General features: G+C 46.3%; 1 protein-coding gene across 5 annotated transcripts in view; it reads right to left on the reverse strand.

The window, feature by feature from the left end:
* The window catches only part of LOC133484570 (dedicator of cytokinesis protein 2-like), a 69,178-nt gene that overhangs the window by 41,370 nt on the left and 533 nt on the right, over positions 1 to 27,275 (reverse strand). For all 5 annotated transcript variants that reach the window (XM_061787368.1, XM_061787367.1, XM_061787366.1 and 2 more), the window contains exons 2-24: positions 26,827 to 26,910; positions 25,761 to 25,801; positions 25,588 to 25,643; positions 25,020 to 25,116; positions 24,797 to 24,945; positions 23,780 to 23,915; positions 23,368 to 23,525; positions 22,121 to 22,202; positions 21,857 to 21,989; positions 21,343 to 21,418; positions 21,174 to 21,250; positions 20,173 to 20,423; positions 19,214 to 19,312; positions 19,031 to 19,103; positions 18,755 to 18,858; positions 17,270 to 17,471; positions 16,009 to 16,106; positions 15,849 to 15,938; positions 15,666 to 15,766; positions 14,545 to 14,679; positions 13,123 to 13,231; positions 11,601 to 11,671; positions 9,809 to 9,915 (exon numbers count right to left, since the gene is read on the reverse strand). In XM_061787368.1, the coding sequence (XP_061643352.1) occupies positions 9,809 to 9,915; positions 11,601 to 11,671; positions 13,123 to 13,231; positions 14,545 to 14,679; positions 15,666 to 15,766; positions 15,849 to 15,938; positions 16,009 to 16,106; positions 17,270 to 17,471; positions 18,755 to 18,858; positions 19,031 to 19,103; positions 19,214 to 19,312; positions 20,173 to 20,423; positions 21,174 to 21,250; positions 21,343 to 21,418; positions 21,857 to 21,989; positions 22,121 to 22,202; positions 23,368 to 23,525; positions 23,780 to 23,915; positions 24,797 to 24,945; positions 25,020 to 25,116; positions 25,588 to 25,643; positions 25,761 to 25,801; positions 26,827 to 26,910 (2,529 nt within the window). The remainder of the gene's footprint in view (positions 1 to 9,808; positions 9,916 to 11,600; positions 11,672 to 13,122; positions 13,232 to 14,544; positions 14,680 to 15,665; positions 15,767 to 15,848; positions 15,939 to 16,008; positions 16,107 to 17,269; positions 17,472 to 18,754; positions 18,859 to 19,030; positions 19,104 to 19,213; positions 19,313 to 20,172; positions 20,424 to 21,173; positions 21,251 to 21,342; positions 21,419 to 21,856; positions 21,990 to 22,120; positions 22,203 to 23,367; positions 23,526 to 23,779; positions 23,916 to 24,796; positions 24,946 to 25,019; positions 25,117 to 25,587; positions 25,644 to 25,760; positions 25,802 to 26,826; positions 26,911 to 27,275) is intronic.

Raw genomic sequence — 27,275 nt, forward strand, 5'->3', positions numbered from 1 at the left:
CATAACTACAGTGTTGCCCAAACAAAAATGAGCTTGATGTTCCTGATTTTGAGTCTTCAACTGAGCTACCATGCCTGTTTTTGGCACAGGGAGAACATGCAAAGTCCACTCAAGACCTTCAAACCCGGTTTCTCGTCTTTTCATCACGTACCTGGCGTTTCAGCTGCGTAGTAATGCGCTACACCTTGGAATGGGCGCTAGCCAATGGCAGTAATGCATTACACCGTGTATCTAAAAGAATTGAATCTGATCTGATGCCACACCGTACGGCCAATTAGAAGTGTACAACACATGACTGCGCTATAAATCGTGCAAAAAAATGAACGTAGTGATGCCGAAAAAGAGGCTGACTTTCACTCCGTTCTCTCTAATCAATAAAATTAGAGGGCAGAGGTTTTTTATGATTTTTGTTATTGACTCATCCATGGAAAGAGAAACGAATCCTCTTTTTCCACTTGTGATGAGATAACAATGGCTCGTGTGCCACTGCAGCATTGTTTGCGGGCGTGGGACAATTAACCCAATCAAGAGTAAAAGCATGAATAAAATCTACTCCCAAGCGTTAAAGTGCAGGTGGATCGGAGAGTACATTTTCAGAAGTGCGATGCACTACAAATATTCATGCACATCGGAAGCGTGTGAGGAATATCGTTTTTGGAAAGGCTTTGACGCTGCTGGTTTTGTAGCTACAGTACATCGTAAGTTGTACGGTACGTGCGATCTGACTCAAACTAATGACTCTGTCAGTCAGCATAGAAAAACTGCTTCCGATGGGGAAAAGAAGAAAGCAAAGCCCGAGCGAAAGAGCGGGAATTGCCAAGGAGTGTCGCGGTTCATCCAATCCCAAGTTGACAGGAATTGTTCCGCATACCTTATAACACTCAGCTTACATTTAGTGAGCAGCTGAAACAAGAGAAAATAAAAATAAAACAAATGTTCTCAGCAATTGTTACTGATGCACAGCGGCGAGCATCTCCATCGCAGTTTGGTACGGGAACTGCAGCAAACAGGGCCGGAACGCTCTCCAGCCTGTCATCAAAAGCGCACGGCACATCTGCGCAGTGGCATCATCAACTACATTTATGACAGCCGTGCCACAAAGAGGCCACGGATCGTTATCGCGGGCGCTACACGTCCAAAACACAGTTCTTCCATCTGGCAGATGCTAACAGCAGGCAGAAGAACAAGACTCAAAAACAGCTTCTACCCACAGGCAACAAAAGACATGGAGCCGTCCGGAGCTGTGGACCACACTGCGCCATGTTCCTGTAATCCTTTATGATCCTTTCCGAGATTAGAGCTGAAGTTGCAGTCACTCATTCGTTCGTTCTCATTCCCCATTAATGCTAATCTGCCTGTTGTTACTCTTTTGACTCTTACATTTCTCTCCACACCTGCTGTCTTGTTCCACCATAAACGTTTATGACCTTACATAAAAAAAAAAAACATAATAATAAATAAATAAAGTCACATACAAAACTCCCCTGCTGTCGCGGACATCCTGCCGACATCATTTGTCAGGATTAAGAGACCTAAACCAGAGGCTAGAGGCTGAATGCAAACTGTTAAAGTAGTGCGATGAATTCCCACACATGATGATGCACTCCGAGGCCGACGGGAGCTTCTGCCATCTCGACGCCTTCGGTGCACCAAAGCGTTAAGACGTGGACTCATGGTGCAGAAGATGGATTGTCGTATCACAACACAAAATGGTTTGCTGGTATTGTCGCAGGATAAGTACCAAACTGGTTTGCAATGTGTGAATCAAGAGATCTGGACATTTGTGGGTTGGGGACTTACTATATATGACTTGTTTTCATTAGAATTCTGACACTGATATCTTACAGAGAGCAAATGCCAGACAGACAAAATATTTTGAAACATGATTGGGGAATTACATAAATCGAATCCATCAGACTGTGTCTGAAAGTAACTTGTGTATATAAGCAAGTTTTTGCCCCGAGTGGCAGATTGCTGCCTTTACGGCAGCAGTGCACTGCAACAAGGATTGCCGGCATTAGTCTCACGTCATCTGCCAGCAGAATGCCGTCTGGCAGAATGAGCAGCATTTACAGTGGCATTTATTTTAGCTGGGGGCAGCTAGTACGTGCTTCTCAACCATGTCACCGCCTAATCCTCTCAGCCGTTAACATCCGTATTTGAGTACATACGCAGAGCGAGTACCCTTGCCAGCCACAACATTGGGTGCAGCTGCACAACACCCCCCCCCCCCCCCCCCCCCGCCCCTCTAAAAAAAAAAAAAAATGAAATAAAATTTGAAAAAAACTCTGCTTTTAATTCAATAATAATGATTAAATTGGACCAAGACTGTAAATAGCTCCGCACTAAATGTGGCCACTTCGAAAGGGACAAAACCAAACCTCCATCATTGGCTTTGTGGAAGATATTTTCTCACAGGAATGTATCAAATATTTGCTTGGGTTTTCTTTGAGTAATTTGGCAAAACATAACGGTTAGCCTGCTAACGTCAGCGCTACAGTGAGCTATTCGGGTGCAGCATCAACAGAGCACATTGCTGCCATTAATCTGAGCAACAGAAAAGTTGAACAGCTTAAACCGTCACAGCCTTCTTAGTGAGGTCACAGCAAAATAGACAAACAGCATCAGTCAGCAAAACAACCACTCAATGGTATGCTAGGCACACTTACAAATGATGGTAGTATGCTAGTATTTAGGCCGCCGTTGGTTCTCCTTTCCTCACTTAACATCAATTCGACTAAAACGTCACACATTCAAACTACAGCGCTAGAGAAGAAGGCTAAAAACATCATTCAAGCCATTTGCACTGTTTTCCCAATTGATCAGCCTTGGTCAAAATGACAACTTAAGTGTCAAGTGAGTCGTGGTGCACAAGGAGTTTTTGCCGGCTCGGTGAAATAAATGTCCAATTTTGGGTTTTTTTTATCACAACGAGAAAATCATTTTGCAGAAAATCAGGACAAAAAGGTGGCTAGAGAGTCCTTTCTGACTATTACATCATTCTTCTTGATCCAGAAGGAAGCATGCTAACTAAGAATAGCATAGTAGTCAAACACAGCGCTACAAGTTGCTTTGGTTTTTTGTTAGAAAAGAAGACGCATAATGGTGGCGTCCCATCCACCAAAGCCTTGCGTCACTCTTTAGGAACCAGAAAATCGTCTACTAGCCTACAAAGGGACGAAAGTAGTCCACGTGTGATAGATCTGTTCTTTTTTTTTCTTTTGTACTCTTCTCCCCTGAATCAAAATGGGTTCATCTTGTGTCATTCTCCATTCATCACAAATTACGTAGGCACAGCTAGCTAACAAAGAGATGGACAAAAACTTTGTTGTTGTTGTTTTTTTTTACTTCTATTTGGAACTTTATTTTCTTTTTTGCCTATTATGGCTTCTCTCAGGGCAATTGAAAAAGGTGAGGTCTTGTAATATATATTGTCAATGTCCGAGCTAATTTAGGTGGCCTGCTAGCTAACACAAGGGAACGATACCTTTTGTGTGTGTGTGTGTGTGTGTGTGTGTTTGAAGACTTTTGCGTCTTTTTATTGTAAGACACAATGGAATCGCTCTTCCCCAAACACATCGTTGCCAACTGTTCTTGTATTTTTCTACACAATTGCATCGGTGTACCTAATGTTGTGGCCGGTGAGCGTCCTTGCAGTACTCGATTTGATGAGCCTATTCAAAATAAATAAGAGTGTTTCCACAAGCCGCATGCATCTTATTATTGAGTTTATGTTGTGCGCATAGTACCAATTAGAAAAGGTGCTGCTCAGGTGAAGCCTCATTATTTCCCGCTATCTATTTGCTTGGAATTAACGACACCGCTGACAAATATGTATTCAGTTATTCATGAAAATGTCTCCAAGTTCCTCCCAAGACAAAATCTTTCGCCGTACTAAACCATTTACGCGGCTGATGTATAAATGCCATTCTGCCTTGAACAGTCCCAGAAATGTTGATAATTTAGCTGAAAATGTGTCCAGCGGAAAGCAAGATATTATCTTGTATATTAACATGGCAACCAAATACACATGAATTCGTATTTAAAATTGCGTTTATTTGCCAAAACATTGCATTCTTACAGTATATTGACTTATTTGCGTTGACCCCACAGACACAATTGTAAAAATAAGATTAGTAGAGTGTAAGAGTGTATATATATATATATATATATATATATATATATATATATATATATATATATATATATATATATATATATATATATATATATATATATACTTTTTTTTTTTTTTTTTAAATCAACTTGAGATATTCTTTTTTACTTGAGAACCAAATTGCGAACAAGACCGACAACTTTATGGAGCTTGGATCCATCAAGCTGGTAACCAGTAAAACCATCAACTCAAATCAAAAGTCTCAAATACTGCATGGCCAATAACTCATCTGCAGGCAAACACACTTTATGGACACAATTGATATTCATAATTCGACATCAGTACTATACGTCATGAAATGAGGGAAAGCAACCACGAAACTCCAAAGAGTTTTGTTGCTTTTCACGGCTGAGATTGCGATGGTCGTAGCGTTGCATCCTTGAGCTGCACAAAAGCTGACGGCTTTAAAATAAGCAATTTGAGCATGAAATAAATCGAGCTGTATCAAAAGCTTACACATACGAATCTGATTTCATGACGTCGTGGGCTTGATTGTAAACCACATACAATACATTTTGCTTGCTTATTTGGTGATTTGCTTTGACAAGCAAAGTTCTCTGATGTGGAAAAGCACACAGAGCGCCATCAAAAGCGGGAGCTTAATGTCACTCATGAGGATTGGTGGGGGACACGAGAGGCCTCACTCCGCGCTGATTAAATCCAGACGGTAATGAGCTAACGGCACATCGCACATCAATATTCATCAGGCCCTCACGACGACAAATATGGAGACGAGGGTGTGAACAATGTCAACAAGTGATGCGGTCAATGGCAGCAATTTGGATTATGAGATCGCTTCTGCTGTGAAGAAGGGATTTCTGCTTTCTGTAGAAGACCAATGCATGAGTTCTCGTTCTAAAAGTTATTTTTCTCGCAATGTAGTGAGACCAATAGCAGCAGATTACAATGCATAGTGATCAACTGCATGCAAGCAAGCTTGGTTTGCTGTAGCAAACCTGGATGAGACGCTCAGAATTGGTCCCGTGAGCCCCCCCCCCCCACCGATTCTCATCTGTTTCTCCCCGTTTTTAAGCCCCAGCGCTCAAATAACAAAATGATCCAAAATGAAAAACGTCTGCAAATATGCATCTTGCAGATGTATTTACAAAGCGGACATAATGTCTGTGCCTGTGCACCTGTTTGTGCGAGTTGTCGAGTGCATGACGCTGAGTCAGAGCGATACAATTGTACAGCCCGCAGGCGAACGTGTATGGAAAACATTTTGTGTTTACGTTAAACACACCAGTGACACATCCACGTCTAGTTTTCTGCAAACCTGAGGGAACGTATTTTGAATGAAGCGCCAAATATTACATTTCTGCATACTCACAAGGCACAGCTCTGTCAATGACAATGACTGTACATTTCTGTTTCTGTCGAACCCCGTTTGAGCCTCACGGTTGCCACACGCACACCCAATAACTCTCAAGACCAAACACGATGCTTCGTAAATTCCGAATTTCTGATCTCGGGCCGTGCGAGTGCTCATCGTGCCGTGACTGTTCAGTGTACACGCAGCAAAGGTGAAAGAAAACATCTCTATAAAGGCAGCGTTCATATCGTGGTTATCCTTTGATTGTGCAGGTGAACTCAATGTTGTTGCTGACGAGTTTTATTTGTCATACAATAATTGAACTGCGATAGAGTGTCATACCAAAGACACTCCATCATGGCGCCTGTCAGCGGGTTTGACACTTTTCCCTGGCGAGGCAGCTTGGCGGGCAGGTGGGGCTATGAAATATGTACCTGCAGTCCAGTAATAGGACACCGGGGGCCATTAATGACTAGGAATATATAATTGAGCTCTGCTGCATATTTCAGCCTCCTGGGTGATTGCGATCCTCTGCACACAAGCCGTCTGATGAGCATCCGAATGCTAAAATCCATCTCAATTACACCGAGTCGGGCCTTACGTGGCAATGCTTGAACGGATTCATGAACAAATAAATAAAAGACGTCGCCACGGAAGCACAGGATGGGAAGAAGACAGCAGATGAGCGTTGCTGACCGACCGCATACAAATTTGGGTAGCCACTAAATTCTTTTCATAAATTGGTTAGTAATTTGTTGGGTTAGTAAACTCCAAATGTAACTCGGGCCAAAACATTGCGGATAGACTAAAGCCGCGATAAAGTAGCGGCCGTAGTGTACTTTTATTTCATTATTGATTTACATTTTAAAGTTGAATAGCTACGTAATACCAATACAAAATACGCATATGAGGTGAAGGTATTATTTCTGTCCACTTGAGGTCGCCATCCTTGTGTGTAAGCGCTAAGCCGGAGGTTCTCAACGGTTGTCACCCGCATTTGCAATTGTTGCCAAGTCACGGCCCACCTTCACAGAAGTCAAAAAAGAAGAAGAAAGAATCGTTTTGTTTCAAAATGGCCACGAGGCACACATGTGGAGTGCGTTATATTTTCAAATGTCATTTCAAATGAGTTGCTGTACCACCAAATGTGTAGCGCTTGACATGACGTCCGCCAACCGAAGGCCGAGCTAAACTCTATTTGTTAACGTATTGACATTTTTGTTTGTAAACTAGTTGCGAGAGAGCGAGGAAGTAACATTTCTTGTCGCTTTCCATGTGGGAACTTGGTACGGTTCTGTAAAAAAAAAAAAATTGGGATACGTGCAATTCTTTTTTGCTAGCTGTCCGTCCGCAACCCACTTTTGGGTCCCGACCCACCAGTTGAGAATCGCTCCATTCAGCTAGCGGACTTCCGTAAGTTACGTGCTTCGGTTAAATACATGACTTTTTGTTTTATGCTTAAACTTCAACTGGGTGAGGCAATAAACATCTTGAAGGACGCAAATTGGACCGAATTGTTTTGCTGCTTGTTGTAACGTTAGCTGCGACCAATTAGCACGCGTAACTTGAATTTTTGCTTGCAACGCAACGACAACAAAAATAAGTGGCAGAGCGACAGCTCGTATCTTGAAAAACTGCCGTCGTTCGCAGCACTATGCTATTTATAAAATAAAAAACGTATGAAAAGGTGGTACACCCACATTTGCTAAATAAATACCGTGGCAACGTTTTTGTTATGTCCGAGCATATCTTTGGTTGTGGCCGCCATTTATCAGCGTGAAATGGCCTCTCCTGTCGCTCGCCTAGCATCCGGCTTTGTCATCGCCTCACTTATCCCTGCGCCTTCCGCCGTGTTTGCCAACCATCACGTCAGCGCTGCTTTTGCCGCTCAAATTCTTTGGACAAAGGTTCTAGCTTTCCTATTTTGAAACCGCTTGCATCAGCTCTCCTCGGTCACCCCGGACTCACTCCGTCTCCAGCCAACATCTGAGGGGTTTATCTTCAACGAGGCTCGAGGAGCGGATTTGAAATCTTTTTTTTCCAAGTTCATTTCTATTCCCGTATTGCACCAAGCCCAGTGTGGCGAAATAGACGGATGCGGGATGAGGCCACGTCCTCCTCCCCTCACGCGCTTTCATTATCCTGCTCTTTACCTTTCATCCGCAACTGTCGGCGCCCTCGCGCTCTCCTCTGCAGGCGGCAGAGCGCGAGGGAGCAGACAGCCGGCCCGAGAGGACGGCCCGTCGTCTCGACCCGGGGGAATCCATCAACCGAGTGGGGATCGATACAAAGGGGCCGAGCGGCGGGGTGAACCGCACGCCTTTGTCACGCGTCACTCGGAAGTACGTCAACGCCAGGATCAGTGCTACTAGCATGAGCGGACTGACTCTTTCGTTTGAACCCAATTTAGCCTTGCGCAATCTACTCGAAATTCTTACCGTCCTCTTCCTCACTATGCGCACATCACATCATCGCGTGGGTATGTATGAAAGCAGCGCATTAGCGCTCACAAGGCAGACAAACCGACACTTATCAGCCCGCTGGGTCCAAATTAGGCGGCTGAACTCTGCTTTGGCACTTTTTAAAAGGGCCTCGTGCCGTCATGTCAGCTCCGCTGAATTATTGGAATGCGGTCTCACGTAAATATGTCAAAGTGCTCTTGTTTACCTCCGACGTTAATACCTTCTCTCCTTTATTAATATGCGGCGCAGCGCAACTACTGACACATGAACGATGTCCTCGTCTTTCCGACGTTCTCCGTCTGCGTGTGGGACGTGTCAAATCTACGGACAAAGTCAAACTCTAACGCCAATGACTATCAGCATTTCACGTAGCTACGCACTTGACTTCTTTTACCAAGCATTAACAACATTGCCTCTGCCAAGTGCGCTCATTAGTTAACGCCGATGAATGTATGTTGACACGGCTTAATGATGGCACGTGAAACTGTCGCACGGATTTATTTTTTACAAAACTATGTCAAATCACCTGCCATAACCTAAGAAGTAGCCTGCTAACTAATACAGGGAAGAACAAGCGAACATAAAGATTAGGCCCTAATATTTTTGGTAATTATTTGTATTTGTACAGTTAACAGTTGGGCGTTAACACAAACAGCCCCCCCCCCCAAAAAAAAAAAAATCTTGAGTCTTTCTCTTCAAATTCATTTTGCTGTTGTCACTCAAAAAACAAGCACACCTCATGAACAATAAATACTTTGTTTTCTTTTTCATAGAACTCATTGCGGTATATTATATATTCAATATTGGAGGACCTTGACGGTACCGAATGTTTCAAAGAAAGACCATAGTCTGGCTTTATTGTTCCTGAACTACTTACGTGGGGCTACTTGCGTGGTTTCAACTCTGGACGGCGAGGTCAACAGGGGTGTATATAAAAAAACAAAAACAATGAATAATGCAATACGGTGCTTGTGCTAACCTGCCCCAAAAACAAGAGGAGACCATACAGTATTGTTGCGGTTTATTAATTGACGGTAACTTCCTTACTTTTTGATTCAGGGACCGACCACTTGCAAGGGACTGAAGATGGAAATTGGCCATCGTCTTAAATCTTGTGTATTTACATTTGTACAATGTTTTGTCAATATACCCTGTCTTAATATTCAACCAATAAAAGGTACCGGTCTTTGTTTTTCCCGTAAGTAATTCTCATTTACATTTACATCTTAATCAAGAAATCACGTGATTTACTTGTTTCCAGTTTTCATGACAAACATTTCCATTTTTGTCGCGAATAATAACAACGATTAGATTTTAGCATGAAAAATGGCTTCCGCACACATCGGTGCAGCAACCATGAGAGACGTTTAAACGTGATTGGGGTATTTAGCGAGGCTGTGGTTTTCCAATGGCGAAACCTTTACATTGGGTGGTGGTCTACTAAATGTGTTCAAGCGCTGTACATCCTGTTTCGCCTTTTGGCAACACCTTCATCCGGAACGCTTTCCTGGATGGTGGTGGAAGAAGTGGAACGTGGCCTAACAGTAACACTATGAGCATTAAGCACTGAGCTGTATAAAGACGAATCCTTTAGTGCAAAGAGCTCCCTGACTGGTCATAAAGAGCAGCATGAAAAGCTGTCTGCTGGCTCCTGTTGCTGGGCAAAAATGATTCAGCGCACATATAATGACGACCTGTTCAGTTGGGTACACGCATTAAGTGAGACTCAACTGATGCTCAGGAGGATTTGCCAATGGTGTGCTGGTGTGCTTTGGTACGTCTTCTTCTTCTTCTTACAGAACCGAGCAGTGTGCCGTCTTAAAAAAAGAAAAAGAAAAAGAAAAACAACACACAAACCTGGCCGCTGGAAAAGTTGACTGCCGACAATTTCAGTCATAGAGGCCACTTTCTGTTTCTGGAGTTTCTCCGGTGGGATGCAGGAATAGAAGTCATGCAGCAACTGACTGGAGGGAGAAAGCCAGAAAAAAGAGAGAGAAAAGTGTGGTCGTTGTTTGGCCCTGTGACCACAGCATCGATATATCTTTATCATCGCATTTGAAATCATACGGAAATGCTAAAGGTTCCTTTCTACGTAGAAATTGAATTGCTGAAATTTGAAGATGTTTCTCACCGTGACATGCGCACACTCACAACAGACAACGAGGCGCTCTAAAGTGGCCACGCCAATGGAAGGGACGCTACATTTTCGGGGGGTGTAGGCATGGCAAACTAGCTAAGTGCACGTTGCAATTGTGCCGTGGCTCAAGTTCTTATTTTGCGAGGGAGGGCTGACTCGGGCCCGAGCCGAAGTGCGTTGATCGGCACCGTTTTTAGCCACGCCCCCGCCCTGATTAACGTTATTTATTTGTTCGCAATGGAGTACGGCGCAGTCAAGCGTGCATGTTTTCAGCAATTATCTTCAAACATGTAAGAATTCACTTGGCGCGGTCTTTAATGGATTCCCATGTACGTCTGCCAAATATCCATAAATAGTCTTTTTCTTTCTGAATAATCATTCAAAATGATACTGATTTGCAACAGTAATGTTACACATAAAAATAATGGACCACACGAGATGTATGGAACTTTTGATATGCATATCAATTTGATTTGAATTCACGCGGCTCGGTTCGGAAAGCGCCCGAGGCAACACCGACGCGGCCTACGGCATACCGGGGGGCCTCCGTTGTGCGCACGGCGTGCCACACTCGCTTTGGAGAAATAAGGACGAAATAAGACAAAGGGTGGAAAAAGGTGACAATACGACGTGACTTGCATTTGAACTGGCTGTGTGTGTGTGAGTGTGTGTGTGTGTGTGTGCGTGCGTGCGTGCGTGCGGGTGTGTGGCAACAATCAGAAGTGGCGGCTTTGTGACGGCGCGTTGACACGGAACACACTCAAGGGCGCCGCGCTGGCAGATATTTGCACAAAGCCTCACAAACAGATGAGGTGAGTGATGGCGGTGATGAGGGTGCTGGAAAATGCAAGGGCACTCGCCGGCCACGTTCACAATATATTTATGTGAAATCAGAAGGTCAAGCCGGGGCAACGGCTTCTCGGGAAGCCAGCAACGCTTACTGCTATGACGAATGTCAACACATTTAATATTTGAGCTTTTTCTTGTGTGTCCTGAACGTTTTGATTCCATATAAACCATGTTTGCAGGTTGGAACAAACATTTCCAGCGGGAGCCAAAACGTTGCGCAAAGCACATTCAATGCAAGAAAATCCTTTGCTCCAAACGAAAGGTTTCCGTTCGCTCGATGATCGGAGACGCCAACCCTCCAATTTGCAGCCCGTCATTGGTGTCACTGCTCCTCACGTTAAGATGTGCCTTCAAAGCTTTCCTTAAGAGGCGAGTGGAATTGCGGGCGATGCGAGGCGGGGTTAAGAGCTCGTACGCTTTCGCCGGAATTGTCAATTTGGTGGTAAAATCGAGGAGCTGTGGAGCGTCGACGCGCATTTCCTTGTGTACGCGTCGTCTCAATGAGATTTTTATCGCCTGATGAAAGAGCAGAAGCTCCCTCGGGCGGAGGGATGAGCTGTATCGGACAGAAGATTAGCATCGGTGGGGCCGGGGGGCGACAAAAGCCCCCACGCGGAAGGTAAGACGTGAAGCCAGCGTGCACGCGTGCGCGCGGGAGTTTACCTCAGCAATTTGGCATCGAAAACTTTCTCAACATCATGTAGGACTGTCGGCAGGTACTTCAGGGCTGCAACCTGAGCACACACAAAATACTTCAATTATTCAGGTGATATTTTTGAGATACTTTTTTTTTTTGACTCTTCGCATATGTGTGGTGAGATCTGAAGGGCATTTCGAATAAGAAAAGGAAAATCACCATAGAAGGGCAACGGCCGGGAAAAGCGCGACGGAAAACGGATGCGCGGATAGACTGAATTGGAGAGTTTATCTACGGACAATAGTTTTGATTTACATTTTGTGCAATGCACTTGTTATTTATATTATATATTTACAGTTCCTATATCCACAATTGCTGCTGAAATGGTGCAAATATCCCCATTGTGGGACTAATAAAGGTTATATTACAAATATTTAATAATAATAATAATAATAATAATAATGTACTTTTAACCCGCCCACGGTTCACATGCGAATGTGTATTATTTATTTTGTTGATCAAAGTTGGTTACATCCAGCAGACCTGCAGTATGTGACAAGCGTACATGATAGCTTAGCAATTAGCATGGCTTTGACATGGTCTTGGCCTCGCCACTCCCGCTCCTCCCTTCCTGACACTTTTGTAGGACGCACGCTGAGAAGTGGAGCTTATTCGCGAGCATGGAGGCGATGATCGGTGACCTACAACGCGTTGACACCGGACGCAAAGAGAACCTTCGCCTCCGTGGCTTGGCGGCAGGGGGCGTCATCAAATTGCGCGCACCAAGCAGCTGTTCAGTCACGTCAAATGCTGGATTTTTGGTTTCTTCCGATATCCGGAACAATCGGCGTTACGGCCGTAACGAGTCAACGTGCAGTGATTTCCGTAACAAAATAGGGACGTTCCGTAACATTTGGCCGCTTTGCCAATAGTATCGATCTATGAATAAATGTGGACGCAGGAGGTTTTGGCCTGATGCTAGCGAGATGATGATTTCAAATGATGGTTCAAATTTGTGGAAGTTGCCGCACGTGATTTGCTTTTACGGGCCACATAAAGTCATGTGGCTGGCCGCATCTGGCCCCCGGGCCTCGAATTTGACCCCTGCGGTGTCGCGACTCAATGGCCCGACTTTCGCGCAAGCAGCGTGGATTCTGTCGTTTTAGGGATATGCGAGAACGGATCTCAATATGTGGATACTGTAGAGTTAAGGCTCCTTTCTACTCGCGCTGTGCCGCACGCGGTTTGCCTTTCTACTCGAGCGCCGCGCTCCTACCTCGCTATATGTCCTCCGCAAGAAGTCAAAAAGGTGACTGAAGCTGATTATATTTGCCGTCAGTGTAACCAGTAGCTTGAGTAGATCCGCTATATTGTGACTGGCAATAAAGTCGAACAGCTAGATTTGGCAAGTGTAGAAACGGACTTTTAAACTTACACAAAGTTTGTAGAAATCGATGAAAGTAGTAACAAACAAACAGCACGGAAGCGGCAAGAAGCGGGGAGAGATGATGACGACGAAGGTGTGTGGCGAAAGGCACAGGCATTTACCCGCAGCAGCAGAGTGGTGGTGTAGTCCGTCCTCATCAGGTTGTTGATGGACTCGAAAAGCTTCCGCAGCGACTCTTCGAACTGGGCCTGCTCGTCGCCCACGTAGAGCCTGAGGAGGCCACGCAGTCACGCGCTCAACGCTTGACGTCATGCACCCAAAAGATATCGCGCTAACGGTCTTTAACTTGCACGGAAATGATCACTTGAAAACGGACTCTTTACATATGAGAATTTTCTAAACTGCTTGTCCACACCCTACCATGTCGACACCAAAGGCAACAGACTCAAACTCTCCTGTTGCACGGCAACCGCTCTTGCAGGATGAGGAATACAGATCCGCCAAACTGCACAACTGAGCTGCCGAACGGGACAGGATGAAATAAGTGATCAACCTTCACAGAATAAACGCAGGTGGGGTTTTGTTGACTTGCCAGAGGGCATCTCGGCAGTGCTCGGGAAGAAGTTGCAAGTTCCTTACAGTCAACCCACACTTTTGCCTATACTGCGAATTGCAAAACCCCAAAACCCCAAAACCGGTTTTTACTTGCTTAGAAAGGCCACAAGATGGCAGCAAACCACTTTTTGTTCATTAGATATATTTTCATTGGATATATTTTTAAGCTTCATACAGAACTCCAATCCAAAATATGCACGTGAGGTGCAGTTGGTATGTTTACGCACTTGGGGTCGCCATCCTTACGTTCTACACTTTAGCCCGCGTAAGGCTGTATGCGTGTTGCCTGAAAAGGCGGGGCCCGGACTGTTGAGTGACGTCGGAGTCAGCGAACGAGAGTGCAGGCTTTGCCGTGTTGGCTCGTTAAGACTGTTAACTGGCCGAACCGTTAGCCAGTCCGCATGCCGAGTTACTCGGCTTTAACTGCGACGATTCGTGTATGAATGTGCTTGTTCTCTCACCGTTTGTTCAATGAAGCAATTAAAAGTGCGCCGGTGGCCTTGTCTTGTCTTTGTGGAAGGATTACAATTCGTTCTAACTGGCGGTGGCAGGCAATATTAAATTAGCGAATTGTGAATTAGCTAGACGTTTAGATTAGGGTAGACAGCCCTATTTGCCAAAAGAGTGCACATGTAGGCAAGGAAAGAGCAACTCGCAGGGCACCTAAGACGACTAGGTCTCAGTGGCATCTCGAGATTTGATGCTTCCTATGTTTCCATACTTATTGATTTCATGAGGCCGAGTTATCGGCGAGTTATCCCGGTGCATCGCGGCAATGCTCGCTAATTGTGAGCCCCGTCATTGCCCTCAATGCGTATTAGCGCCACTGACACTGGAAGCAACACCCCTTGGCTAACTTGCCGCAGTTGATTAGCGTGATCGATGCAGGCTCGCTGGCATCGCTCAAATCATTCACAACTCGTTATGCTAACGAGGGCATCCAAAAGTACACACGCAGTCACACTCACTGGGAGTAGAGCATGCGCGAGCGGACGATGAACTTGAAGATGTACTCCAGAGCTTTGAGAGTTCGCAGAATGGCCTCGCAGTGCTCCCCTCGACTGGAGACGTCCAGGTACCTCTTCAGCACCGACATCAACTTCCTGTGAGAGCGACGGCAGACAGAAAAGCACAAACGTTGTCCCACAAAGTTGTGCTGTTCTTCAACAAGTCCATTTGAACTTTTATAGAGCGGGAAAAGAAGTGAGGAAGCGGAGGACTTTTTCACACCTGGCTTGGCTCCCTTTCACATCGTTCACAGCGTTTCCGACGGGCGGTTCAAAAATACACACTCCATAACAACTACAGTACGTGGGAGCAATGTGGAATTCGAGATCCTTCACCACGGTGACCCACTAATTACAATAACGATAAGAAACAAATTGTCAACGTATGATCTCTGTAGGTAAAGGCTTCTTCGAGTCTTGAAAGCGCAAGGGGTACCTGATGAGGCGGCCATCTGTGTCACAGCAAACACGGACGGTCAATGAAAACATGGCAATGAAGAGAGCCACTAACCGCTTTAAGAAGTATGTATCTTCAATCCTCTTAAATAATAAAAGCGTCCCGAAAACGACTCTAATCTTGACTAACGGCTGGCGGGCCCGCCTCAAAAATATGACCAATTACGTCTCTGGTGCACGGCTGACAGGATTTAATGCCGCCCCCGTGAAACCAAGATGGCGAGTTCGGAATGCAGCGGCAGGCAGTTTGACATCACATCCTGCAAGCTCGCGGGCGCCGAGCTGCAAACTGGCAAACCGGATGGACGAGACGGGGAGGATTCATGATTGAATTGAGCCGCTGATATCCAAAGCGGCTCCGAGTCGACATTTAATTGCACAGAAGCCACGCAAAAGTAAGACGACTGACTGCAAACCTCCAAAAGTTGCACAGTTCAAATTACAAGCCGTGCATCCGTTTCCGGCATTGTTTGTCTTCGCCATTGATGAAAATAACGTACGACCGTTATCGGTGTCGCCTCCAAGCCTATCGAGGCTCTCTCAAGTTCTTGTACAAACGTGCCGCTTTGTCATTCAGCCAATGAACAAAGCGAAGCAAAGGATCCTGATTTGGAGGCACGACATACTTGTAGGCTAACGTGGCGCTGAAATGCTGCTTGATGTACGCCTCCAACACCGTGTTGAAATGTTGAAATTTCCTGTCTGCGATGAGACTTATTATGTAGATCTTGCGGGAGACAAAACAACAACAACAACAACGGCATGAGAATCCATGTGAAATAATCCGACAAATGAAAGTTTGGACTCACCAAGGCATCGAACACGAGAATGTCGTAATCGTCGGTCCGAGAGTGTTCCATCATGATGTTGAACAAAGCGTCCAAAGTGTCCTGCAGGAACTTCAAACAAGCAGCGAAAGCTGGTGAGGGGGCTCGCACACGCAAGGGGGGGTTAAGTCGCCCCACCGACCTTGACCACCTCCTCCCCGTCGATGAGTTTCAGCTTCTCCAGGTTTTCCCGCAGCAGTTCAGGTCGAGTTCTCCATTTCAGAAGCCCCAGCAGGCCCACTGCAGAACAACAGCATTTCATCTGCCGACTGGAAGCTTCGTCCTTCTCACAATGAATATCGATTCGAGCTTTTGAAATGTTAATGACGTCCGAGAACTTCGGATGTTGGGGATTATTTTGTTGGCAACTTTTGGAAGATTTGGGAAAGTGTGTGGAATTTTGTGCCGCTTGAAAGGCCTCACGGGTGACTTGGCAGTTTGTAGTATGACGACCGAGTCCTGGCACACACGAGGATTTTTCAAATCAGGTTTTTTGTGACAGACCCTACACACAAAGATTTGTTTTTTGGATTTTGGTCGTATTGTGTAAGGTGTGTTAGACTTAATTGGGTCAATTTCAATAAAGACATTGCGATTCTGATGTTACATATTCACACATTTTGAAAAGTCTGTATGTAGTTCCCGATTATGAGGATATTGTTCTCCCGGGTCAAAATGGACCCGGAACATTCTTCGTGCGCATGCAAAATGAACAGTCCGTAAGCTTTTATTCCGAATCCTCTTTCAGACGACAGCATCTCCGTGGCGTCGTCGGTGCGGCAAAGCAAACTTCTGTGCGACGGGAGGACGGCCCGGTGGCCTCCCGGTGCCCGGGAAATACGTGACGTATCTGGCAGGCCGCCTGAAACGACCCCGGCGGCGTGCCGAGGGAGTGCGAGTGTGCGCGTGTGTGCCCGACTGAAACAAAGGTCAACGTTCATTACGGTGACGGACGCGCTTCCCCGGTAACGGCCGGCTGTCGCTCGGCACCTGCGCCGGATCGCCTTTCCCGCGCGGTGACGTTCGAGGCGGTGTGCTGACCTCTACGTGGTCGCCCGCCCGCCCCCGCGTGACAAAGTCACAACACCGGACGCTAATCGTTCTTTATGACTTTGCCACGAGTCAAGTGCACGCTCATACGATGGGATAAAAAATAATGAATCACGAATTGGGCCGGTTGAGTCATTGTACTACGTGAAGAGGCCAAGAAAATGGCCCCCGCAGAGGCGGGCCTTCCCCACCGCTCATCTCGTCATCACGGAACTTCTAGATGGTTGCGCGTGACAGACAATGGGCCAAATGAAGAGCTTGACGCCCTTTTTCAAGGGCCGCGTGAGTCACAAATCTTTTTCTTTCCTCCGATTTATGTTGTACGATAATATCTCGCGCACGCGCACTCTTACCATTCTGGGTGAGCTTGGTGGAGCAGACCAAAGTGGAAATGGTGAATCCGTCTCTGGAGCTGACCGAGAGCCCACCGCCGCCCCCGCTCACGTTGCTGGTGCTCCGGCTCAGTAGCGCCCCCTTGTGGAGGTCGCCGTAGTGGTTGCGGGTGGAGGGCAAGGACAAGTAGCAGTTGACGTCCTCCATGCGCTTGCTGTCGCCCTGTGACAACAATGATCGTGAGTCCTCTTTTCATACGATAGTTGCGAGTTTCCAAATGATTCTCGTCTTGTTTGTGTTTCCCATTTTCAACTTCAGGCAGCGTTGGTGAACTCGCGACGACCGGCGCGTCCGCCTCACAGTTCTGAGGTTCCGCGGGGTTCGATTCCCGGCTGCGTGTGGAGTTGGTGTGTCCTCTCCGCGTTTGCAAAGTTTCTCCCACCGGCCTCTTCTTCAATGTTACGTTATAAATCCACCACGGGTGTTAATGTGACCAGGAAATGTCTACACACCCCTGTTCAACTGTCAAGTTTTGGTGATATATATATATATATATATATATATATATCGATATATATATAATTTTTTTAATTTTTTTTAAAAGAACAAAGATAAATCATTTTAAAACTTTTCCCACCTTTGTTGTGATTTATAAACTGTGCAACTCAAAATTCTGTTTTAAATTGACAATGGATGTAAAAATACACAGAGAAAATGCAGTGGCACAAGTGTGCACACCCACTTCTAACTGGGGTGTGTCTGTGTTCAGAATCAACCAATCACGTTCTGATGTTCTAGTAGTCTTTTCCTGACGTTTTGGGTTAGTATTTTCTCTGTGTGTGCTGGAGCTCGAATGTGACGGGTGACTTCTGAACGCAGCCGCATCCTCGTTTAGAAGAGCACTTTATCGCACTTGATCAATTTGACGTGGATCCGAGATTGAGAGGAGCGCTTGGGTAACGGGAGACCATCGAGCAACGGGGGCGCCGTCCATTTGGTCTCCGACTACATCGCCAGTAATTCATCTGCACTGGAGTTGACATTTAATCAGTAAGTGGATTCAGTCTTACCTGCGCTCATTAAGCAGGAAATCTATTTAGCTTCTCTCAGCCTGTTCGGGCGAGCCAAATGTCGCCTGCAGACGTACTGTACAGCCACAACTTTTAAAGGTGGTTGCCAGCTTACAAATCAGTGTAAAATGCAAACTTTTTCGAGCAGGACACTCTAAAACGGCCACGCCAGCAGACTATCTGATGGAAAGATCATTTATTCTCATGAAAGTACTTGTGGCGTGAAGGCGTAGCCAGCTAGCTAACTGCGAGTTGCAATTGCAGCTGATAAGCGACGATGCGAACGAAGGCACTCGACTTCTTATACCGTGCGGGGGAAAGCCGACTCGGCCAAGTGCGACACTTGCGCGTCTGATCTGCGACTTTGGAAAAGGGAGGCACGAGCGACGGCTACATTTGAGCGGCTCGTTTTTCATGAAATTCTCGAATGCCAACCTTGAAGACCACGAGGTCGTGAAATCCATCCTGTAGAACCGTCCCGTCGTCCTTCATCAGACGCACAAAGGCCATGGCAAACTTTTTCTCACTCTTGTCTCTGGCTGCAGCGCCACGAGAGAGAGAAGATCGGGGAAAGCGAGAGAGAAAAGTGTGACATGACGGCTTCCTGCGCGGTCGAGCGTGTGTGACGACGCCTCGGCTCAGTTCGCAAAATTGCTTCCGAGCCTTTGGTCCTTTTTCCCGTCGAGAAATGCCGACGACTGTCACACTCACACTCTTGAGACGAGCGATGTCTGAACATGAAGCGAAGATGGATTCTGTGCATTTCCTCCAGAGGCACGGCCACCTGGAGGACAAGGAAACACACGCGTCGTCTTTCCAGAAGTTGCCGTTGCGCTTCTACTTTTGACGACGCAATATATGGTCACAATATAGCTGCCGATAATTGCAACACACCTTAAAGGTCTCCATCCAGCGGGGCTGTTTGACTTGGTAGTAGATGACCGATCTGTATTCGCTCGTCGCTTTGTCGCCCGCGCCGAGGCAGATGGAGTTCTACAAAAGGACAGTCGGCGTCACGCTCAGACGATCGAGACCGGAAGCGGACCGTGGTGCCTTGACGGATTAGCGTTAGCGTTAGCCAAAAGTAATCTCGCCGCAAGTGTGGCACTTCTTCTTCGTCGAGAAAAAAAAAATGGGAAGACACATTTTCGAGCGGCGTTTCGGCACACACTTGTCCTTCGTTGGTTTCCGGCGCGCTCTTCTTCAGGTCGCCATCGAAACTACAAACCCAAATTTGAAACTTGGAATGATTCCGGGAGAACTGGAACGTTTCAAGACTCGATGCCCAACCCTAGCTCCAGTCCCCCCAGAACAGGAAAAATGAACCTTCTGTTCGCTCATGATTTCATGCTTGAATTCAATGGACAATGTGTTGTTCCTTCTGCTGAGTGCGCCTCGTCCACTAGGGGGCTGTATAATCGCACAAAGATCCATAATGCACGAAGAAGACTGTCTCAACCAAGCTGGAGTAATACGAGTCGGTTTTCGCAGGGCATAAATAATATACAAACGCTTTTGATTGTTGTTATACACAGTCTGCATGTGTTGCTGCACCATTCGTGTTCTTTAACGGTTTATTACTACTACCGCTGTTAGTTTCATTAGCCCGTCTAAGGCGTTTCCCCTTCGAAGCTAGCGGACTTCCGTGCTAAATGCACAACATTAATTGACATTGTTATGCTTCCTTTTACCCCCCAAAACCCGAACAACATTTACATAAACGTTCATACTTTGATTGAACAAAATTGCGCATTATTATTTGGTAAGCTCGTTCCTTTTGCTGAATCTTGTCATAATATAGCGCGCAGGCGCAGAGGCCGCCTCGCTTTCCCGTCGGGCTTCCCGCCGCCCACCTGTACGACCTTGCCCATCTGGTCGCACACGCACACGATGACCTCCACGTTTTTCTGCGTGGTCTTGTTGTACTTGTCGAAGTCGCCGCCCTGCAGCGTGAGGTAGATGTCGTTGCGCACGTCTCCCGGCATGATGATCTCGGGGAAGCCCAGCTTGCGCGCCACCGCCGTGCTGCGGTCCACCAGGTGGGGGTATTCTTTGCGGATCTGGACCGTGTCGCCGACCAGAGCCTTCATGGTCACCCACAGTCCTGCAAACAGCACATTTGGACACCAACTCCGAAATTCCTCACTTTAACCTTCACTGTCGAACAAAAGAACAATTTGTGCACTTTGTAATGTTTATAGATGCCGTGGGACCAAATATAAAACTTGTTGGGTTTTTTTCCGTCTGCAACGACTAAGAAACCATCTTGTGTTTTTTTTGTTTTGTTTTTTGAGAAGCCGAATCCGAGTTGAAAATGTTCCAGTCTTACGATTTCGAAGGAGCGCCTCCACGCACGCACGCACGCACGCACGCACAGCAAATATTGCCGGTGCATTGCAAAATAACATTTTCAAGGGCATGATACGGACATATCATTTCACGAACCCCGACTTCAAAATAGGAAACAATATTATTCTGATGATGGATTTTGGCGGCTGAGTTGCGCGTCGCCCAGCCGACCTTGGGCAACCCTTCACACCTCCGTGGGCAATTTCAAGTCTTGAATTAACCTCACATGTTTTTCCTGGGCAATGAGGGCAGGCTCATTGCCCACAATTTGTGCCCCTTTATCCATGCTGACTTATTGTCACTTGAGCAATATTTTTCTGTGGTGAAGTTGGGTGAAAACAAATGGTTGCTGCTACGCGCTCAAGAAGACGGCTAAAAACATCAGTGTATGCTTTGTGATGTCTTTCTGCAAAGTGAAAAACAAATCCTTTCTCTGGATTTCACATGGATTGCATAAGTGCTCAAAGCAAGACAGGAAGTGCCGGCGGCGGGCGGACCAGCGTACCTTGGCCGCCGCTGTCTCCTCGGGAGGTGGTCACTTTGTTCAGAAAGTTGTGGAGGAAGTCGTTCTCGGCCACGACCCTGCGCACGCACGCACGCACCGACACCGACGCGACACATCAGCACACAAGAGGACGTCTGAAGATTGGCGAGGCGGGAGAACCGGCACATACGGGAAGAAAGGGATGAAAAACTGCTTCTCCTCATCGCACTCAACCTTCCCTTTGATGATGTCGCTGATGTCCATCACTGGGAAACACGAAGAAGAAAAACAGCTCAGCTGACCGTAAAACAATAAATTCATGCCCATCAACGATCTTCGTGTCTTGTCTTGCTCGTTGGGTTTTGGTTTCCACCTGTTGCGCTGGACACTCGCGGCTTGTCCAGGTGTGCCTCGTTGTCTCATCGGTTTGCTTGTAGTTAAGCTATTTTTATTGATTTTTCATTCCCAAACTGGTTATCCATCAATTTATAGATGGATATGTAATAGGATGAGGCCATTACGCGTTTATTTATTACGTGCCTTGAGATACAAGTTGAATTTGCTCTGTGATCACCTCTAAAAATCAGAACGCGCACGTTTTCTCATTGAATGAATGCAAATGTCAATCATCTTTTCCAGCCTCTCAAAAAGGCGCGTCTGTATTTTATTTTTAAAGAGAGAGAAGGGGAACTTCGGTCATGTACCTGCCACTCCAAAAGGACGTCTGAGACCCTGAGTGCACTTCTTGTTGCTCTCTTTCAGGTCCATCCTGCCCACTCGGACTATCTGACAGATGAGGAAAATCTTCTCCCTGCTCAGGTCCTTATTGCCAAAATCCTGCCATAAAAAAAATAAAATAATAATAATCTATTTAAAAACCACGCAATTGGAAGAATCAACAAAGAGAAAAGCGAGATGAAAAGTCTCCGCTGGAAACAGTGCACCATTGCCCTCTTGTGGTGACTCACCGTAAAGACAACCTTCAGGTTGTTGAGCATGTCGATTTCTTTGGGGAAACCTTTGCTGCCCCAACGAATGAGGTAGTTCTCACTGCACAGCAGACACACACGACGGCGGTTCCGAGAAGCACAGACAACATTCACCTTCCGAAAACTATTTCATCAATCTGAATGACTTTCATATTCGCATTTTTAGCAATGCACCAGTGCACATTACTTTCCAGTACAACATATAGTACAGTATCAAAAGTATGTCCAAACCTGCTGTAGCTACTCTATACATGAAAGGAAACAACAATAAATTACTTTTGATGTTTGCAATTTGTGTGCTTTTCAAATCTCCGCCAGCCCAAAGCAGTACCTGCATGCTTCTTTTTATTTTATTTCACAGAATCTATGAGCTCATTTGTCTAAAGATTGATGAAATTGTCGTTCAGCGACCTTCCCACTAGGTTGCGCCACTGTACAATTGTGAAATGCGGCAGTTTGCTGCCGGCTGAGGCGCAAGGCGTGCGGGCGGCACACTGAGATTCAGCGCATCTTTGCTGCGTCCCACAGCTTTGAATGCAACACGAATGGAGCGCCCTCTCACAGGTGTTCCCGTGTTCACTGTCGGGTTCACCGTGCTCTTCGCGTCTTGTCCTGTTCTGTCCTGTCCCTCGCTCGCCGGGTGGAGCGCTACTGTCCCATATGAAAGCTGACTCGAATGTTACCTTGTAGTAGTCATATAATGTTGTTTTTGTTTTTTTTTTGTAGGATTTTCTTCAAGCTTGTGTCCTGCCTTTACTTGTGCCTTTTTTTTTTCTTTGTGTCCTGTCCTTTTGTCTAGCCAGATCCTCCATTCTGCATGGACAAGCGTACAAGCAGGATCGCTTTGCGGGCATATTCCCGGCGCTGGGCGCGCTCTCCCGTCGATTCAAATCTGCCACGTCCGCACCCCCCCGCGCACGCCGGGCACGCGCTCTGGGTGGAGCAACCCAAAGTGTGGGCGTTTCAAAAACCACGTAATAATAACAATCAAAATCAATTGTTTTGCCAATATCTGATATGACCTTAACGTTGACCTTCAGCCTCATTAAAAATCCTCCCGAGACACGCGTGAATGCGACAAGTAATGCCCGCCAATATGCTCGTGCATCCAGGTCATTTCATTCTCAGAGCACCGAATCGCTCGCAACAACTGGACTGTTCTGTTTTTCTAAGAGGGCGTGACTGCAAATACGCAAAAGACAACAACAAAAACGTCAAAGCGATACCTGATGATGGTTTGCTGGTTGGGGTCGTAGAGGGACATGAAGAGTTCTGAATCCTCTCCCACGCGACACACAAAGTTCCTGACAAAGACGTAGAGGCTGTGCGTGGGCGACGACTGGATACGTGCCGAGAAGCCGCTCTTTTCCGTCTGAACATCGGACTGCGAAGGAAGACGTGTCGAGCTTAACTACTGACACAGGCGGGCGAGGCCCGAACAAGTCATTCCAATTGCAGCGCTCGCTAGCCCACAAGGACCTTCGTTTAACCTCGTTCCATTTCCAACGACGAGCGCCAATAATTAGCGCTCCACGCGTGATTAGCAAGTGAAATGTGCGTCGAGTATCGACATTTCCGTGCATTGAAATTCCAAAAAGGGTTGGCAACGGAGAGTGTCCCCTCTGAACTTTCTCTGACCTGCTCTTCTTTTATGCGTTCACGGATCTTAGCGGAGGCCTCCTCGTGGGCCCGGAAGAGGCTGACGACGCCGGCCCGCTCCGGCTCCAAAATATTGCCGTCGTCGTCTCGGACCACCTGATCCAGCTCCAGAATCCTGCGGGGGGCCGAAGCGGCAAAGATCGTCGACGTATTCTCGCCGATTCGCGACATATGCAACTAACTTCGTGCGTTTCAAAGATACAACGTGTACGCTCGCACGTCTCAGCAATGTCACGGCAATCGCAATTCAAATTGTGTCTTTGAAATACATTCAATTGTCAAAGTATGAACACAAAAAGACAATTGCTAACATCGCATATATATATATATATATATATATATATATATATATATATATATATATATATAATCTTGGATTCCGTCCGAACGATCACGTCAACTGTTGTAGGAAAAATCGGAATTAAAATGAGCTCCTGGAAGGATGTTTGCTAATTGGCTGGACATCTCATCCACCTAACGTGATGAATATTGATCACCTTCTATTAGCTTCACAAGAGGAGCAAAAGTACAGCGGAGCCTGGAGTGAATCTGTTCCAGCCCCAAAAAAAAACAAATTGTTTTGTTGTTGTTGTTGTTGTTTTACATGATAATTGAGAACGATTGGATATCGCTGTCGGACTGTAATCGACTCAAGAGTAGCATTTTGAAATGAGGCTTGATTACTTTGAAAGGCTGTCATACACAGCCTGCCAATAATAGGACTTAAGCCGTCATCAAGTGAAGCTTTGTTTGATGTTTACTTTGACAGCAAACCTAAAGCGGGAGCGGCCTTCAAGAGTTCGGAAGAACCGTTCGCTATCTGCCAAACCGCCGCCGCTTGTTGCGGAGGGAGTCGAGTTGCGTTCACGCAGCGTAAATCAAGGCGGTGTCACTCAAGCGCGGAAAGGTTTTCCGGGCGGCTCTCGTTTTCACCGTTTTCAAAGCGCACTTCTCCCGGGCGACAGGAAGACATTTGGTTTTGCGTGTGTGGCATACTTGTTCCCGTAATCGATCTTGGAGATGACCTTCTGCTTGACTTCCTTGAATTCATCGGTGGGCAGCGTTCCAGAAAGGAGCTGCGAACGCCACTCCATCAGCTCCCGCATCAGCGTCTGCACCTGCCTCACGCGCGCCTCCTTGTCGGCCTGCACCGGTCAACGCAACCTTTTGTACTCGCCTCCGTGCGTGCGTGCGTGCGTGCGCGCGCGTTTCCGTTTACCACAAAGAGTTGCTTCCATATGCCGCCCCATTCTCTCAGCGTCATGGTCACCTCCTTCACTAACGGCATCTCCGCCCAAAGCAGCGCCTCCTCATCTCTGCGTGGGAGCACATGCAAGCGTGACCACCAGTGTTCAGGAATGACATTTGCTAACCTAAAGGACAATTTGGAATCCCCCCCCCAAAAAAATCAAAAAAATAAATAAATAAAAAAGTGAATCATTTGCTTTGTCGGGAATCAAAGAAAAACAATTCATCACAAATATTTGAAGACCATCTATAGCAAAAAGAATAACGCTCCATGAATTGAAGTCAAAGCTGTATTAGGAAAACAACACACACAGCTTTTCCCAACTTTGAATATAGTGCGCGTGTACATATTCAGTCCACAATGTGTATGTACGAATTTGCGAAATCTGCACAGTCGGTCAAAGTGTTGGCCAACGTTCCCGTTCTACTTTTAGCAATTCCAATAACACCGTACAGGAGCACATATAGTAGGACAGTCATCCCTCGTTTATCGCGGGGGTTCGGTTCCGGACCCCATTTTTTTGACCACCTCCACTTGCCTGCGATGCGCAACAATAACCTCCTTCAGGTGCACAAAACTGGCAGGAAACACGCCCTGGAGTGCGAAACGGGAAGGAAGTCGTTACTTTCGAAATGATTTTCGAGAGCAGACCATCGATCCATCGTGTCCTTCCGCTTTTTGGAATGCAAGATTCCAAGGATCGGTCGGTACCTGATGGGCTTTGTTCCTGGCTAAGTAGCCTCTGTACCACCCTGGAAAAAAAAAACACCAACACCATTGATATTTGGAAGTTTCATCTGAACGCGGATGTTTTCTTTCACTGCCAGACAAGTTGACACAATCGTTCCTCTGTCGCAATATATTGATATGATTCACGCCCAAGAAATTATTTGCACACTTGTGACCCCACAATCTAACAACGTCATTCGTGCCACAGCAAAGGTCGTGCACTCACCACTGCGCCGCCCACAATTTCCGCACAAACTTCCTCACTTTCAGTTTGTCAGAGTAAGAGTGCGACTATTTGTTTTATTTTTGGGAGTTCGAATGAATCTAAATTGGGGAAATTCTTTACGGTAAAAAAAATACAGCTTTTAATCGTATCTGGTTGATTTTATTATTTCATCGTGCCATACCCCAAATAAATACACGTTTAATAGAGATGTGACAATATGTTGGGATTAAAAGTGACGATATCACAGTCTCGCTATAAAATAATGATCCGTTGTGCTTGAAACGAAGTTCGGGGTATACGTCAGCCGTCGAGATGTCGCGGCGGCCATGTTGGCCAGGTGGACTTTCCCGCCACAGGCAACGCACGGACATTGAAATTGAATGAAAAGCAGCCTTTAACCCAGTCAACATTGCCACTTACTCCATAGTTGCAAACTTCAAAAACATTTGAAAAAGGGCTCAGTATTTATTTTCTGATGGTTTTGAACCGATGTTGCCCCGCCCACATTTTGCTGGAAAACCTGCCGCTGCTGCGACGTAAGCGGCAGAAGCGGGTCCGATTTCCCGATACGCGTCAACGAACTCGCTTGGCTCACAAGCAATTGTCGCCTATTTTCAAGCGCGAATGGTAACTCAATCGTAAACACACCAGCTCGTTATTTTACGCTTTCGGGAATATTGTGACGGCTCTCGGATGTTTTATAATTGAGGAACTCTCCAGTACAAATGGGATCAGAAGATGAGCAAAAGAAACAATGTCTCCAACATGTTGGGACCAAAAACCAAGTAGGCGCTGTTCAATAGAGCAGCTAGCGTGCGATACCATCGCAGATCTCCTGGATGTAGACCGCATCTCCGACCTCCAGAGAAAGCTGATTCTCTCCGCTGCCAGCAAAGTTCCACTTGGCTAAAAAAAACAAAACCAAAAAAACAAAACACCCATTTGTTAAAGAGCCACGGGGTGACGCCAGCACAGCATTTTGCAGAAGGTGCACATGGGCCAACATCAAGCTCTTGCACAAGTTGTGAACGAGATCCTGGAGCTAAAAGGTCAACAGATTATATGCGCCTTCTAACTTCAGTTGATGGTTTTGGACCAAATGAGATGCATGAAGCCAACTGCTGGAAAGGTGGCGCTGACCTTTGCGCAAAGACTATGACAATTGGAAGATCTTATTGAATGGCCCGACACACTTCTTGATGATCTCTTCCCATATCAAACAGCACCGGTTGCAGCACGCAGCAGTGAAACTCACTTGCTTCTTCCACTTC

This window comes from Phyllopteryx taeniolatus, chromosome 10 (genome assembly GCF_024500385.1).
Source record: "Phyllopteryx taeniolatus isolate TA_2022b chromosome 10, UOR_Ptae_1.2, whole genome shotgun sequence".
NCBI classification, from domain to species: Eukaryota; Metazoa; Chordata; class Actinopteri; order Syngnathiformes; family Syngnathidae; genus Phyllopteryx; species Phyllopteryx taeniolatus.